Raw genomic sequence first — 17563 nt, 5'->3', positions numbered from 1 at the left:
TTCCAGATCACTTATGAGTTCTTCTGTATCACCTAGTCTGCTGTTAATTCCTTTTAGTATGTTTTTCATTTCAGTTATTGTATTCTTCAGCTCTGACCGATACTTCTTTATGTTTTCTAGTTCCTAGTTAAAATTCTCATTGTGTTCATCTATCCTTTTCCATACTTCAGTTAACATTTTTATTCCTAATTCTTTGAATTCTTTGTCTGGTAAATTGTTTATTTCTGTTTCATTTTTTGTTTTTTCCCAGGGGTTTTCTCTTGCTCTTTCAATTGGGACAAACTCCTTTGTCTTCTCATTTTGTTTGACTTTGTCACTCTGAAATTGGGTGAGACAGTTACCTATTGTGGTCTTGAAGGAGTGTCCTAATGTGGGAGCATCCTCACTCAGTCTGTGTGTGCCCAGTGGCTTTGGTGGGGGGAGCTGAATCTCATGTGATCATGAGTCACATCTTTCCCCAGGGTGTGCTGGTAGCTATCACCATGGTAGGAGGTGAGGCTTGAGATGGAGCGGCTAGGGCTGGAGCCAGGTGTGAGCTAGGTCTTCCCGTCTTTTCTGTGACCATCATCACCCTATCAGGGGCGGGGTTGGTCCCAAGTTACTGGAACAGAAATCTTGAGAGTTGGGTCTGAGCTGGTTCTGTTCCCTTTAAGTGTGTGCTCTCGCCCCTCCCAGCACCAGTACCCTCACCCCAGAGGGAAGCAGTGCTGGAGCAAGAGGGGCTAGTGTGGGCACTTGGCATGAGTCAGGGTATGGCCTGTGGCAGTCTGGCTGGGGTCAGAGACCCAGACTGCTTCTGATATGCTGCCTATGTAAGCACCAGTAATGGCTGCCCCCACCCTGCTCAGACGTCACATCAGCCACATTTTTGTCTCACTGCAGAGCTCTCTCCTTGGGCCTTGGCAGACCTTGCCCTAGTGTAGAGCTGTGTCATGATGCAAGTGGCTGGAGCTATCACTCATCTCAGGCTGGGGTACATGCAGGGGCAGTGGTATGCCATCTCAATCCACTGTCTCTGCCCTGCTTCAAGAGCAAGCAAGTGTTCGTGCACTCTTCACAAGTGGAGTCCAGGCTTCCCACAGCCCTCCTGTTAGTGCCACCAGCCCTCCAACCAGGCAACGGGGCTTGTCTTTCCTGTGTTGGACCGCAGGGCCAAGGCGCCCAATATGTGGCTTGAAGCACTCACTCCCAGGGCAAGTCTCCACCTGTGTAATCTCCTTTTTCCTCTGAGACCTCTCCCAGGAGTGCAGGTCCCAACCTGATTCTTTCTCTTCCCTTTCTACCTGATTCTGTGTGTAGCTTTCTTACAGGCTTGGTTGTACAGCAGTCCTTCTGCCAGTCTCCAGTTAGTTTTCAGTGAGAATTGTTCCACATGTAGTTGTATTTTTGATGTGTTCGTGGGGGAAGGTGAGTTCCACATCCTCCTACTCTGCCATCTTGACCTCCTCCCTTTCATCACTGATTTGAAATATCACCTTTATTACTTAGTAAATCAACAGAAATCATGTAAAATCTAATCATAAGTTTTAATCTGGATTTTCTATTCTGTTATTGATCTACTCGTCTATTCTTATACCAGTTGTTCTAATTATTATGGCTTCATTTTTGTATTTGCTACAGCATTGTACTTTTATAAATTGTCTTGGCCAATCTTGTGCATTTCTCTCTTTTTTAAAAAAAATTATTTATTTACTTATTTTGGCTGCACCGGGTCTTAGTTGTGGCACGTGGGATCTTTGTTGTGGCATGTTTAGTTGTGGCATGCGGACTTCTTTGTTGTGGCATGCAAACTCTTAGTTGCAGCATGCATGTGGGATCTAGTTCCCTGACCACAGATCAAACCCAGGCCCCCTGCATTGGGAGTGCAGAGTCGTACCCACTGGTCTTTCGAATTAATTTTAGAAGTAACTTGACATGTTTCTAGAAAATCCTGAAAGTAATTTTATTGTGATTATTTTGGATTTACAGATTAATTAAAAGACTGAAGAAACATTGCTAACACATTGTCTTACAAATATACTAAAGGAGGTCTTCAGAATGAAAGGAAATGACTACAGATAGCAGGAAATGATAGGTACCAGAAATGATAAACTGTGAATAAATAAATTGTGTACATATATTTTTTCCTCCTCTCAATTTCTTTAAAAACACAGCAATCTTGTCTTAGATTGTGTAAAGCAGTAATTATAAGAATGTATTCTTGGGTTTATAACATACATAGGTGTTATACATACATAATATGTATGGCAGTGGAGGGAGGAGAATTGGAACTACATTGTTAAGTTGCTGTATTTTACTGGTATTAAGTCAGTATTAACCCAAAGTAGATTGTGCTCAGTTAATATTTATATCATAATTCCTAGAGTAACTATTAAGAAGTAGTAATTTTGTTAAAATCAACAGAAGAATGAAATAGGTTCACTAAAAAAAGTTTAACACAAAAGAATATAGTAGAGGAGGAACAGAAGAAGAACAAAGACCTAAGACATGGAAAACCAACTTTACCTAGCTGATTCCTGGAACGCTGCACCCAACAGAAGAATACACATGCCTTTTAAGCATACATGGAATATTACCCAAAACAGATAATATTTTAGGAAACAATCAGTAAACTACAACTCAAGAGCCAGACACTTAATTTTTTAAAACCATCTTTAAGTGTGCAGTTCAGTGGCATTATTTACATTTGTAATGTTGTGCAACCATCACCATTAACTATACCCCAAATTTTTCATCATCCACAACATAATCTCTGTACCCATTAAACAGTAGCTCCCCATTCCCCTCTCCCTCTGGTCTGTCTAATCTACTTTCTGTCCCTATGAATTTGCCTATCCTAGACATTTTATATAAGTAAAATTATATAGTATTTGTCCTTCTGTGTCTAGCTTATTTCACTTAGCCTAATGTTTTCAAGGTCTATCCATATTGTACCATATATCAGAAGTTCATTCCATATTGTAGAAAAAAAATATTCCATTATATGTATATACTACATTTTGTTTATCCAATCATGTGTTGATCAACACTTGGGTTGTTTATATCTTTTGTTTATTGTGAAAAATGCAGCAGTGAACACTTGTGTACAAACAAGTATCTCTTTGAGTCCCTGCTTCCAGTTCTTTTGAGTATCTACCTAGAAGTGGAATTGCTGGTAGTCTTATGTTTAACTTCTTCAGGTACCACTAAACTGTTTCGCACTGCATCATTTTATATTCCCATCAGCTATGTACAAGGCTTCCAATTTCTCCACATCATCACGAAGACTTATTTTCCATTTCTTTTAAATTGTAAGCATCCCAGTAGGTATGAAGTGGTATTGAGTTGCATTTCCCTAATGACTAATGATGGTTGAGCACCTTTTCATGTGCTTATTCAGTTGCCTAGTTTTGGAAATAAATGTTTATTGGAACATAGCCTCACCCGCTTGTTTATCTATTGTTGACTGTGCTTTCATCAAAAAGACTGTATTGCTGCAAGTGTTAAATGTTTAACTAACATCTCACCCAGTAAGAGAAGGTTTGCTAACTCCCATGTTAGCCCATAAAAAAGCCTTGATATATTTTAAAAACATTGAAATAATTTTTAAAAATGGTATTTGTTTAAAACTGAATTAGATTAGAAATCAACAGGAAGAAATATGGGAAAACTAAATTATTTAGAAATTTGGAATAATTTGGAAATTATTTCTAGATAGCCTGTCACAAGGAAAAATTAGAAAATATTTCTAAATGAATAAAAACAAACCCACAATGTGTCAAAATTTATGGAATGTAGTTAAACCAATATTTAATGGTTAAAGATGGACTGTTTCTCTGCTACTATTGGAATGAGGCAAGGATGTCAACTCCTGTCACTTTTATTCAGTATTATAATGGAGGTTCTAACTAGAGTTATAAGGCAAGAAAAATAAAGGCATACAGACTGGAAAGGAAAAAGTAAAACTTTCTTTAATTAGGGATTAATGAATTTTACAACATTGCAAGATACAGTTTATTATGCAATTATTAGTTGTATTTCTCTGTACAAGCAATAAACAACCCAAAAATGAAATTAAGAAATCAAGTTCATTCACAATAATGATACTTAGCAATGCATTTAACAAAAGCAGTGCAATATATCTGAACACTATAGAGCACAACTAAAAGAAATTAGAGAAAATCTAAATAAATGGAGAGATATTCCAATGTTTTAGAACTGGATTATGAGATGATTGCATAACTCCATAATTTAATAAAAATTACTAAACTGTACACTTACAATTGGTGAATTTTATGGTAAGTAAATCATACCTCAATAAAGCTGTTAAAAATTTTGATTTTTTAAATGACTTTTCTAGGTATAGGTGCTAGGATGCATTTGTGTCAGAAAGCTACATTGTATGTTTCCACTTCTGAAATAAAGACTGTTGAAGTAAATATGAGGGTTTATTAAAACCAGGATATTTTTATATTACTAATTCTAGTCTCTAACTCTTAAACTGCTAAACATTCATCATCATAGATTTCAACTTCTAAATTTGTACAATTATTTATTTGTGTCCACAGCTAAGAAAAACTTGGAATGTGTATTTTTTGTGTTATTTGTTAAAACTATTGTGTTATGTTGTTTACTATAAGGAGGAGAAAATAGGGTGTCATGGATGAAAATGAAGCCAAAAGCTGTGGCTCTCTATAGGTTAGTCATTTCAGGAATCCACATGGCAATTAAGCAGTTATATTGAAAAGTTTTCTCCATTAGATGGAAACTGACAATTAGATTTCCCACAGCGAGGGACTCTTTAATATTGCTAGACTTCTCAGTGTGAAAAATTCACACATCACGTAATCCCTCTATTAAATATCTTTCTTTTAGGTGGGGAAGTTCCCTGTGAAGCAGCATCTGTCATGCTACTTTTATTATTTTTGAGAAATGTGAATTAACTTTTTTCTTAATTTTGGTTTCTATGGGGAATGAAGTTAGATATTAGTCTGTATGATATTAATCTTATTTTGTTCTTTGAAGTAAGAGAAATAATAAAGCAAATTTTGTTTGGCACCTACTGACTGATCCTGTGTCTTTGAAGTCTGTACAGAGAATTTCAAGGGAAATGTTAATGCAGTCTTCATTTTGTATGCCTGTCATCTTTGAAAGGTTCTTAATGTTCCATAGTGCTATTCACTCAGTGACTAAATAAAGAGTGGTAAATACCACCAGGCATCTGAGTAAATGTTCAGTGTCCAACTTGTGGGCACCAATCTGGACTCTTATGGGCAGTTCCACTTCTTGCCACTACAGCAGCTGATTCTAAGACCCTTGCCCCCAGCCCCATCTTGGCCTTGGGTGGGAATCCAGGCAACTGTTAAGCATATTTTGCCTGGAGTATTTCCTAATAGCAAGTGATCGGGTGGACAGACCTTTTATAATAGCAACTTATTCAGGGAAAAGAGGAGCAGCTAGTGCTGCCAGATGGTAAAGGGATCCTTAGATTGGAGACATCAGCATTAAGAGGAGGAAGAGGTTAGAGACCATTTAGTTCAAAACCAGTCATTTTACAGAAGAGAAAATTGAAACTCAGCAAACTGGGACTTCCCTGGCGGGTTCAGTCCCTGGTCGGGGAACTGAGATCCCACATGCCGCGTGGTGCTGGCAAAAAAGTGAAAATAAAGAAGAAAGAAACTCAGGAAACTGAATGGACTTACCCCAGGGGTAGCAGAAACCAACAGTTTCCTACTCAATATCTCTTTCCTCTTCTTCCTCACTAATAAATCCTTGATTTTGTTTAGAGTGGCAATGTTCCCAGAGTAAAATAATCACCTTCCCAGCCTTCCTTGTAATTATGGGTGGACATATGTCCTTGTTCTCATACAGGAGATGTAAGTGGAGGTCATTGGATGGGGTTTTGGGGGTAAGCTTTTTAAGGGGGAACATTTGGCTTTTTTTGTTCCTTTGTCTCTCCCTTCCTCCTTCCTGCTTGTCATGCCTGACTTAAGACTAGTTTGGCTCTAACATCGTGATTTTTATTATGTGCCCAAATACTTTCTGGGTGTGAAAAACTCTCTTTTAAAGCAATATCTCTTTCTGGCAATCTGTCAAGTATTGCTAATATTGGGGAGGAATGCATTCATGGATGCTACAGACCTTGCTTGAATTCTGTTTAGTTTTCCTTATGGAAGCAAAGGGCATACACAGGGTTCTGGAGAACTTGAGAAGGACAAGAAGCTTCTAAACAAGAAGCATTATGATTTTGTCTTATCTCCTACTGAGCCCAACTGTGAACATCCAACACATTAACTTTTGCTGCTTGCTCTAAGAGGCGATCGGCACCAACTTAGAGAGAAAAGTAACACACTGAAGAAGGAGCAAAGTTCTAGTGGAAGAAGAGTCAAGGAGCAACATTATTGGAGCTTTATGTGCAGGAAAAAGAAGAAAGAAATCATTATATACTTTTGGATTTCTGGACCAGAGAAGAGAAATCAGAAAATGACCCAAAGAAAAGGCAAACAAGAAAAACCCCTAAGGGAAATGGTTTCATTCTTGCAGTAAATCGTATAGTTGGGTCTAATCTAATCATAGCTGGCATTTCTTTTCTTTTCTTCTTTCTCTCTCTTTTTTTATTTAAAGAAAAGGTCATGACCTTATCACTTTCCTCCTTTTCAATAAAGATAAGAGACTGCCTATAGTGGAGGAATAGAGTAGTCCTGACTTTGTTCCGCCAAGTTTTCTTCTCAAGAGAAGCAAAGATAGTCAGGTATGAGAGAAGCAGGGAGAAGACTAAGAGGCCGTTTCAGCTGCAGCCTCCTAGGGGAGCTGCTATTTTTAAAAGAAGTATAAAATGTGAGAAACATGCACTGAATGTTTAACTCAATCAATGAAATAAATAATTGGAAAGTGAGTTAGTCGTAACTAGGAGTGAGAATGTCCAGGAATCTTGCTGGCAGGAATCTTTTTTTTTTTTAAATTAAAGGAAAGTTGAGTATCAAGAGGATATAGAGATACAATCGACCTTACACACTTAGAGTGTTTAAAATACAATCCTGGTATTTGTTCTCATCTCAGAAGCGCTGGCTTGGTCTTTGTTACCTATTGGATTTCAGGAAGGCTGACTTGAGATGCGGCGTTGCCGTTTCCTGGGCCCTCACTTATTTTTTTTCCGGCGCTGTCAGCCAGATCCTTTGTTGTGCCTGCTTTGCATTCATTCTCTCTGCCCTCGCACCTCCAGACAGTGGGGTGAGGATTTTTCCTGGTCCTTGCGTTGAGAACTCCAGACAGCCACCGTCTCAGCCATCGCATAAAGGACGGCTTTAACTATCCCGTGGGTGTCCGGGCTGGGGCGGCGCCACGCCGGGAGCAGACAAGCTTTTGTGTAGGTGTTTGTCTCCGCAGCCTTCCGACCCCTGGCAGGAGGCGCGGGCCGCGATCCCCGAGGAGGCGGGGCCTCCGCGCCCTGCTCCGCCCGGTGAGGATTTCACGGTCGCCACCGCCGCCGCCGCCCTCGTTTGTTGCGTTACGTCGCCCTGCCCGGAGCTAAGAACGCCAGACGTGGCTGCCCAGGAGCCCTCTATGGCCTTCATCCCACCCAACCCCGCTTTTTGCTTTTCCCCCCCGATTTCTCATTTTTCCTCGTTAACAGCACACAGGCGGGGCGCTTGGCAAAACTCAGACTGAAAACAGAGCAAGAGCGAGAAAAAGAACATATTCGATGCACCTGCTTGGTTCCTCCCGAGTTTGCGAAGGGTCGTAACCATGTCTGAGTCGGGGGACATAAGTGAATTTGGCTACATCATGGAATTGCTAGCCAGAGGCAAGGTAAGTGCCGGGGCGCGCGGAGCCGCGGACTGGGCCCCCACTCCAGGCACTACTCAGCCTGTGGCCCCCACTCCAGGCACTGCTCGGCTTGTGGCTGTAGGCGTCCCGGGCCCTTGAAGCCGCCGGGGAGGGCGGGGCTGGAGTCCCAGGTCAGCGCTCTCAGCCAGGGCGCCTCAGCAGCTGCAGAATGCAAAGTAGACGCTTTCTTTTTTTTTTTTTTTAATTGCGCGGCATTTCTGAAATGAGCCAAAAGGCACTTGGCCAGCTGGGCGACCGCGGGGGCTCTCAGGACGGCAAGGGTCAAGATCTCAGCCTGCGAAGATGGGGAGCAGGGTCGGGCATTGGCCAGGGGGCTCTCCTTGACGCACCCAGGGCTCCTAAGCGTGGTGACATCGAGTGGTTGACGTCGCCCGTCCAGGCGCGGAGCGCAGAGGGAGGGTCGGACCAGACGGTGGATAGGCGAGGAGGGTGGGATCGGGTTCAGCAAGCAGTCCGACCTTATGGCGGATAAATAGGAAAAGAACCCCCGTTCGCCAGGTCTTGGCGTTATCAGCACTCCTTCCAGGTCCTTGGCCGTTGTCCCAGGTCGGGAACATTTCAAACATCCTTCCTTTGGTGGGGAGGAAGAGATGCTAAGGCACCGGATTTCAGCCAGGCACCTGTCCCGGAGCCCTTTAGAAACCCAGGCTTGCGCTGTCGGTGACGCGTGGTGACCGCGCCCTCGGCCGGGCCGGGTGGCGCCGCGCCTAAGCTGAAAGCCTTGCGGGGAGGCGGGCCTCCGCGCTGCCTCAGAGAAAGTGCCTGGAGAGGCACCTAATTGGTTTACAGGCGGGAAGTGTCGGGAAATGCGAAGGCTGCGCGGTGCGCGGCCTGCCGGGATTCGCCTGTGGCTAGAAGGCGAGAAACGGCGTCTGCGTTTGTCTTCTGCACCTGGAGTTTCGAGAAAAGGTTGTGGCCCTGCGCACGGTCATCAGAAAGGATAAGGATGATCTGCAGCTCTGGTGCGAGCACCTGAAACATCAGTCTCATACCTCACTAACCCCAACTTTGTGGATGCTTCAGGCCAGACAGTCCCGCGGCTCCCGGGGCTGGGGAGCCGCTTAACGCCCTCCCAGACGAAAGCGTCCCGGGCGAACTGTGAGCCTCCCTGAATTCTCTCTCCTGTTCTGCAAACACGGAACAGTCTTCCGAAACAGAATACTTATTAACATTTCGAAGGTAGAGGCTGTGCTTCGGGCCACCCCTATCATTTACACCCCGGACCAGAAGTACAAATGGAGGACCCTGGTTCTACTTTTCTTCGAATCCTGGGGCTCCATCCTACAACTCGAGGAGCCTCCTGCACATGCATAGGGACATCCTGACCAGCATCTCCAAGCTCCTTGTCGCCCCAAACAGCTTCCCCTTGGCCACCAGCACCCTGCCCCTCCCCGCCCCGTCTGGGATGCGTACTACAGCCCTCTCTACCCTCTGGAGGACCGACCCTGGGGAAAGAAGTCCAGGAGGAGGTGCTGGCCCTGAGCGAGAAGGCTTGCCGCAAGAGGGCCAGAAACTGGCCCTCTAAAGCACACATCAGGACCCTGGTTGCCTAGGAACTCGGGGGGCGGGGGGCGGGGAGAAAGAAAGAGGACGCCTTCTGTTGATTGTAAAATAAATGTACCACTCTTGATGGGATCGGAATAGGATGATGGAGAGGTGAGTTTAGGCCCGTGGTGCTCAGACATTCTTCAGAGTAAGCCAGAATTGTATTGGTTGGTTAATAATACTTTCCTTCAATAGCAGGCAACACTTGATATACGGAGAGAATAGTTTTGAGGTGGGACCAGGGATCTGCAAGTTGACATCCCAGGTGATTAGGAAGCAGGCAGGTGAACTTCTCATGAATACTAAATGGGCGAGTAGGGCAGAACCATTAGTGAACCCTTAAAACTTCTTATAATTAAGTCAGGTGAACAAAAGCAAACCTCTCAGAATTAGCATTGTGTTTCACAATATGCTCACTGTAATGAAAACACAGAACCCAAATAACCTTCTGGCTTCATCCACTGAATTTCTCTGCCTCGCTCTCCAGTAGGCGGACCCTCTTCACTAGGTTTCAGTAATGGGCCTGTAGCAAAAGCAGGAGCCGGAGGTCAGCTGACTTCCAAAGTTAGAGAGGCAGGTATCCCTGTGAAATCTCTGGAGTTGGGAAGTAGCCTCTCACAGTGAGATCTTAGGACAGTTCCTCCCTCTGCCTTTTATTTGGCGGGGTGGGGCGTGAGGGGTCAGGAGTAGCCTCCTAACCATGACAGTTCAAGCTTATTCTCTGCCCACTTTCCTCACAGCTCCGCCCCCTAACTCTATTTAAAACCCTGCTTATATATGTGATTATACAGGATTTGAACACTGAATACCTCGCTGAGTATTAGCCAAGGACTAGCAGACCTTTGACTTGCTTTATTTTCCTCTGAGAAGTTAGGTTCCACTTTGTAGCTCAAGTTGGTAAGGTGAAAAATAATGTGAAACTGATCTAATTATGCCAAGTTCATGGAGTTAAAAAAAAAAAAAAAAAGAGCAGAGGCTCTTGTCTTCCTAACCCCCTGCCCTTTCCTTCCCTTCCTTCAAAGTTGAGACCAGTGGGTTGACCATCATCCTAATTTCTTTCACTTGTCTCTGATGGCTTTAAAATTTTACAACGTTTAATACATGCTCATTGCAAAATATTCAAACTTTACAGAAAATTTTATGAGTAAAAGGTGGAACTTCACTCCCACCTCCAATCCACTGCATCTCCCAGGGGCAGCAGTTTGCTGTGTGTCTATTTCAAATTAAATTAGCTTACTGTTGTGTTCTTGAATGTGGGAGGTGAGCCTTTCATCTTAGAGTAACATAAAACCCACATGACAAAGTTGATCATCTAGTTTTACTCTATTGTGATGATGACTTTAATATTTAAAGTACACAGTGATCTCTACCATTGTAGTCTTTCTGTTCATCAAACAATACCCTATGAGTATGGTTAATACCTATGATAATTCTCAAGAGGTTTAAAAATCAATGTAAATGGACTTGCTTATATTTCACTATCACAGAAATACAGAAATTTGTACCATTTCTGGAAGCTGCTTTCTGAGGTTTTGTTTTTTTGTTTTGTTTTGGTTTTTCTTTTGTAACTCATCTGTTTGGGCTAAAAGAGAGCTTTCCAACTCTGTGGTCAATATCTAGGATTACACAAAGCAGTATTTTCAAACTGTTTTGGTCTCTAGAAAGATTTACCTTATTAATTTTTTATCATCTTCGTACACTTCTTTTCTTCACACTGTCACACACTTTTCTAGAATCATATAATGAAGATTTGATGACAAGGAACATAGAAGAATTTAAATTCAGTATGCTTCTTTATTTAGCATTTAAACATACTTATATTTATGTATTCACAGCCAGAAAGCACTTCTTGTGTCCCACAGTTCAATAATTACTGTTCAGGTACATCCAAGGAGTACAATAGTTTGAGCAAAATAAAGAGGCTTTGGAAAGCTTACATTTAATTTTAATCGAGAAACAGGTGATGATTCCATTACTTGGTGAATTATTACTTTTAACTTTGAATATCTTTGAGGCACAAAAGATTCAAGAACTTTTATAAACACAAAATTTGCTTTCAAGAAGATGCTTATACTCTGAAAGAATTACGTTTAGAAAATCCTCACATCTCGACTAATGTAAAGTCTTAAACATCTCCTGAGACCAAAACAAACATACCACCAAATGATCTGTTTCAGAAGGCTCAATAGATAGTTGCTCACACAACTGAATCTAAACTGGGTGATAATACTAAGGTTGTGCACACTGCAAAGTATCCTTTAAAATATTTTTTTATATCTTGGGGTTGGGTAAAGTGTGTGTGTTGTGGGGAGGAGGAAAGCTGAAGAGATTTAGATGATAGCAGGATAACTTGAACATAGCTAATTTTATAAATATCAGAATTTTCCTCTGATGTTTTTACTACATTACTCGAAAGATAATTTGGGGGGGAAAAAACTGTCTCTGAAACTGCTTTGTCAAAGAATGTTTAAATCATATTTTCTATTAAATTGAAATTGCATGTTAGAGACTCCTGTGGGCCTGAGTAGGGATGCTAGAGTGACACCCAGGTTTGAATCTTGGCTCTTGGTATCTAGCCATGTGACCTTGAGGGTATTACTTAATCTCCGAATAGAGGTGGAGAGGACTTGTGACTGTTACATGTCCCCTCTGAAGGGAATTATACCTATTTCACAGGGTTATTGCAAGGATTAAATGAATATTCTGTGCAAAGTTCCTAATACTGTTATTGGCACATAGTAGGCCTTCAGTAAGTAAAGCTATTACATCTAGCTACTTCGACAACAGGGTTGGGTCTTGAGACCCCTTATATGCAAACTATGATCATTAACAATGGGAGGTAGAGATGCCAGATAAAATACAGAATGTAGAGTTAAATTTGAATTTCAGTTAAACAACAGATTTTTTAATGTAAGTATATCCCATTCAATATTTGGGACATATACTAAACAAGTTCATTATGTATCTGAAATTCAAATTTAACAGGATGTCCTGTGTTTTTATTTGCTAAACCTAGCAACCCTAAGTGTAGGAATAATAAGATGTGGTCAAAGGGGACCTGCTAACAACCTCTGAATATTATCGAGATTGTTCACACCCCAAGTTGGCTAAGGGACCCCTTTGCCCACCAGTTATGCAGCCAATACACTCCTGCCTTTAATGGGGAAGTGTCTGCCAGAGCAGCACTGTACCTCTCATCAACTCTCAAATCGCTGGTCTGGTGCTACCAGTTAGCAGATAAATGCCTCCTGGATTTTCTCTTAAACAAACAAAAGCTTGAAATGGATGGGAAGATAAGGCTTACAAAACATCAAACATGAGTGTACGAAATGAGAGCATCCTAATCGTGTTAAACTGAGCGGTAAGACTCTAAGTGCTAGAGGAGCTCAGAGTAAAGGGAGCTGATCAATGAGAACTAGACTAATGAGGATGCAGACTCTAGATTTGCACCTTGAAAGATGAGCTCGAGTTGGCTCGGCAAGGGAAATCCGAACTTCCTGGCTTGCTGGACTCCTCTCCCCTGAGGTTGTTCCCACAGAAACACTTTATGACAGGTAAGCTTGGCTTGTCAGATGCTTGGGTCAATAATTGGTAAATGTCATTTGTCGTGCCTTCACCTGTAACCTCCCGATACCCAGCAGCTTAGACAGTGCATGTGGCAGTCCACTGTGAAACCCTGTGATTGACTTCATTAATTGACTTCATTGCCACCTTCTTTACTTCCCCTAAGTCCAGGGGCTCTCTTAATTGAAAACCCAGGTTGTTTCCACCAGGAGGCAAGGTTTAGAAGTATGCTGGCCATGGGACCTTGTTGCTTGTTCTTGTTCAGGATATACTAACAGAACGGTACCCTGGCTGTTTGACCTCTGACCAAACAGATTAAGAGCCTCACAGCACTGACTCAAATATGCACCAGGGTCATTAGGACCTGACTTGGCCAGGAATTTAAGCTCTTGTTGGGTATTAGGAGTCAGTGTGGAAAGAGAGCAAGTCAGTTTAGTGAATAGTGTAGAAACTAAAGGGTATCAGGTTTATATTTTAAGTGTGAGGTAATGAACATTTGTTGAACGTCTGTTTTACCAGACCTGAATAGTGTATGTGTGTGTGTGTGTTTCGGGAGTGGTGGTTGATGGCCGGTGAAGGAGGAGAAATTGACCTTTGGACTTCATGAAGCAGATAGATTTGAGACAGCTCACACCCTCGTGATAGAAGAGCAATTACACAACACCACCAAGCACAAGATATCATAATATAGGCAGGAGTATTGAAGGTCTGTAGACTGGAGGTGGTGATAGATGTGGAATAGGCTTCCTTGTGTTGAATTTTGACCCATGTTTTAAAAGAAACTACTGGAAAAGAAAGTGCTAGGATACTCCAAACTGGGGAGGGGCAGGCACCAAGGGATGGTGTATGCAGTACAAACTGGGAGAATAATGATTTAAAGAACAAAACAAAACACATCTTTCATGTCATTCCTATATAAACACCTTCAAATGTCTACAGAGAAGAAGCATGGTAATTCTAGGCCCTCCATACTATACTAGATTCATTTTGAGTTGTTGTAAGAGGATTTGAAGGCTGTCAGAGAGAGGTACAGGGAAAGGAAAGAGAAGAATTTAAAAAAAAAAAAAAAAAAAACCCCAAACCACACAGGATTTTAAGTTGAGGAACTGGGAAGGCTCTTGGTATCTTTGATAACTGGGAGGCTGAGATGGATGGATGTTGAGAGAAAGTGATGAGATGCCCCAAAGCATGGCAGCCAAGGGGGGAGAAATGACTAGGCAAATGGGAGAGTGGTCATTTAGACTGCTGGTTTTCATATTTGCTATCTTCTTACCAATATTCCCCCTCCCCCGTTTTGCTTTTAAAAGTATATGGGTTAAATAATTTAAATAAATATGGATTTAAAAGTTTATGGATTAAGTTACATTAAAAAGTTTCTAGAAGTAAAACATACACATATTATAAAGTGCAAATAATACAATACAATGTGGATGGAAAGTGTCTTCCGCACCTGACTCCATCCCCTTACTTCTCCACAACACTGTTACCAATTTTTGTGCTCCATTTCGGACTTACTTTTATTTACTTATTTGCCTATGTAAGCAATATGCCTGCCTGTCTCACCTTTTTTTTTTTTTTCCAAAGTGGCAACATACAGAATCCATATGGTTTTATATTTGTTTTACACTATTTTAGAAATCCTTTTCATGGCATGGATGTACATTATGGATAGTTGATATTTAATTTCTATGAAGTCCCCCTGAGATCTTTGTACATGTTTTTGTGCACAATGGAAGTCTTTCAGTGGGAAAGTTATTAGAAGTGTAATTGCTTAAAAGGAGAAACACTGAAATTTTTTGATAGGTTTTACAAAATTTCCCTTCAAATAAGCTGGACCAATCTACACTGTTACAAAAAAGTTTGAAAGTGTCTAGTTTCCCACATTCTTACCAAGTGTATTAACATATTTTTTGAACTTTGAGAATCAGGTGGAAAATAACTCATTGTCATTTGATTTGCATAATGGAAGGGCTTTCAAATTTATTTTCAGCCAAGTATTGTCTATACAGTTTTTTCTTTAGTTCATGTTAATGAAACCTTCTAATCTCTTTTACTCTGTACTTTCGTTAGTTTTGGACCAAAGCACTATTCAAGTGTGCTGATGTGAGATTACAGCCAAAGGGGTATTGTTGAACCCAAAGACCAGAATTAAAGACAGAAACCGACTTATAATGCTTTTTAATGGTCGAGCCTTTTAAAATCTATATGGGAACATGGTGTAGGACATCATATAGGTAACTAAATTACACACGCATTTTGTTATCTTCCTCAGTTCCCTTCTGATTAGGACGCTTCAGAACCTGTGGGGAGGAAGCAGCCTCAACTCCAGCATGTTCGGCCACGCAGCGGGCATTAATCTGGATCAGAATAGTCCAGTCATTACTTGGCAAGGTGTTCATCCTCTCTGCACCTCATCTGTAAATTGAGGGTATTCCATTAAAGACAATTGCTACGGTCCCTTGCTGTTCTTAGTTCTGCACTGCCACAGCGTTATTTAATTGTCGGCTGGAGAAGAGGCTATTACTGCTGACAGTGCTGTGGGAAGACGGCGGAACTTGCCACAGACAGAGACTTGTCCCAAATGGGAAATAAAAGTGGGAAGCGTGTCAAAACCTAAACGGGATGCCGCGCTACAGCTCTGTGGTCCCTTCGCCCAGCTGCTTAGAGCTCCTGTTTTCTCAGTCTATACGTGAGATGGAATTATTTAGCCAGCTGGGAGGGCGGTGGCGTGATCTAACAATACGGTTTCCAACAACCCCACGTTAATGTGTTTTCGGTTTGCCTTGAAAACTGGAAGAAACGCGCTTGAACCGCAGCAGGTGAACTTTATGCGGCTAGTCTCCGACCTGGAAAAACGGTGCCTGAACACAGGGCGGGCGCCCACTGCGTGGGTGCCGGAGCCGTTAAAGACCAACCAGCTGTCCCGATTTCCCCACACCCTCCGTGCCCGGGGGTGGGAACCGCGCGGCGGCGGCTGCGGCGGCGGCGGCGGCGGGACGCACACTCTAGGCGGGGCAGGGAGCTGCCGCCTCTAATTCCCGGCCAGTACCCGGGAGACGGACCTCTATGCTGCGGCTTGTCCCCGCGCCACTTGGCAAGAACGTGCCGTGCGTGGCAGCGCGGCGCCCTGCTGTGTAAAAGCAGAAGCAGAAAACGAGTGGTTGGTGACCAGTCAGGGAATGTGAAGTTCACGCTACGAATCGGGCCGGAAGAGAAGGAGGAGAGCGGGGCGGGGACAGGGACCCTCTAGGGGAAACCCCCGGCCCCGGTTGGGGCGGGGTGAGCTGGGTCTCGCCCTGGTCGCCTCCCCCGCGCGCGACTCTGTGTGCCGGGTGCGACGGCACGGGAAGGCGGCCTGGGCCAGCCCTCTCCCTGCCGCCCCGGCTAGAGTCAGGAAATGGAGCTTGTCTCTGAATGCTTAGTCCGCGCTTTAACAAAGCGCACGGAAAGAAAAATGAAGAGCAGAGGGTCGGCGCGGAGCAATGGCCAGGGCAGTAGTCCGGGGCAGCACCGCCGGACCGCTCCACCGCGGCCCGCTCCACTGCGGCCCCGCCCCGGCTCGGCCCTCGGCCTCCACCGCCCCTTCCCCGCCCTCACTTCCGACCCTCCGAGACTTCCTACCCGGCAGGGGGCGAAGGTGGCGGCCCGGGCGGCAGTGAGGAGGGGCGGGGAAGGGGCAGCTGCGGTGGCTGAGCGAGCTGGAACCCCGCCGACTGCCACACCCCCGCCCACTGCTCCGCCGCTGGGCCTTCCACCCGCCCGCCCGCGGCCCCTCCTCCTTTGTGCGGTGGGCGCTGTTGCTCGGGCGACGGCACCGCCCCGCCCCGGCCCCGCCCTCCACGGACCCCGGCCCTGGTCTCCGCGTGGCTGCCCGCCCAGCCGCAGGCCGCAGGAGCCGTCGCTGCAGCCGGCTGCGGGGCGGGATTCACGGAGCCACCGTAGGGAGCAAAGCTCGTCTCTCCGCGTCTTTGCTTTCGCCCGCCTTGACCTCCTCCTCGCCGCGTCGGTCCGCTGGTCGGGTCCGGCTGACCAGCTCGCCCTCCGGCTCCGAACCGAGGCTCCAAGGCCGCCACAGGGACCCGCTCACCAGACCCAGCCAGGGGCTGCCCGTCTGCCTGTTTGGATCCTGCCTTTGATGACACCTGGCAAAAGGCTACCATGGAGGGGGATGGTTCAGACTCGCTGGTGAGTGGGGGAGAGGGACGGCCGCCTAACGCCTCGGTGGCGGCGCGCCGGGTCCCCTGGGTCTCTCTTTCCCCTCTGCCCTGAGCCGTGAGGGACCCTCTCCCCCCGGAGGAGCGAGGGCGGGCGTGTGGTGGCCCCGCTTCCTCTTCGCCTTTCCCGCCCCGGGCAGGGTTTCGCAACCCGGGGCGCCCCCTTTCTCCCCCTCAGTGGGACGGTCGGACTCGGGGTCACCGGGGCCCGGAAGAGTGTGCCACTCCTGTGCGGTGATGGCTCACCTGAGAACCTCGGGGAGTTTGGGCGGGGCTCTTTAATGGTATTCAGATTGTAGAATTAATTCGCTTTAGGGAGTCGGGTGCCCATCGCGGCCCGGGGCGCGTGTCCCGCGCGTGTCCCGCCTTCCTTTGTCTGGGAGCGCGGTGGCGGCGGCTCTCGAGTCCCCCTC

The 17563-nt window shown here is 44.7% G+C and overlaps 1 protein-coding gene and 1 long non-coding RNA gene across 5 annotated transcripts in view; one reads left to right on the top strand and one right to left on the bottom strand.

The window, feature by feature from the left end:
* Nucleotides 1-15099: 15099 nt before the first annotated feature.
* On the bottom strand, nucleotides 15100-16688 carry LOC141278311 (uncharacterized). Its single transcript, XR_012330813.1, has 2 exons — nucleotides 16558-16688; nucleotides 15100-15351 (listed from the first exon to the last, which is right to left on the bottom strand). It is a non-coding gene; the product is annotated as an uncharacterized lncRNA (long non-coding RNA).
* Nucleotides 16679-17563, top strand: part of TRIM36 (tripartite motif containing 36) — a 321254-nt gene continuing 320369 nt past the window's right edge. For all 4 annotated transcript variants that reach the window (XM_073802412.1, XM_073802413.1, XM_019940845.3 and 1 more), the window contains exon 1: nucleotides 16679-17121. In XM_073802412.1, coding sequence (XP_073658513.1) covers nucleotides 17095-17121 — 27 coding nt within the window. In that variant the 5' untranslated portion in view covers nucleotides 16679-17094. The remainder of the gene's footprint in view (nucleotides 17122-17563) is intronic.

Source organism: Tursiops truncatus, chromosome 3 (genome assembly GCF_011762595.2).
Source record: "Tursiops truncatus isolate mTurTru1 chromosome 3, mTurTru1.mat.Y, whole genome shotgun sequence".
NCBI lineage: Eukaryota > Metazoa > Chordata > Mammalia > Artiodactyla > Delphinidae > Tursiops > Tursiops truncatus.
Note: the sequence above shows the minus strand (reverse complement) of the source record. Positions and strands in the feature narration are given on the sequence as shown.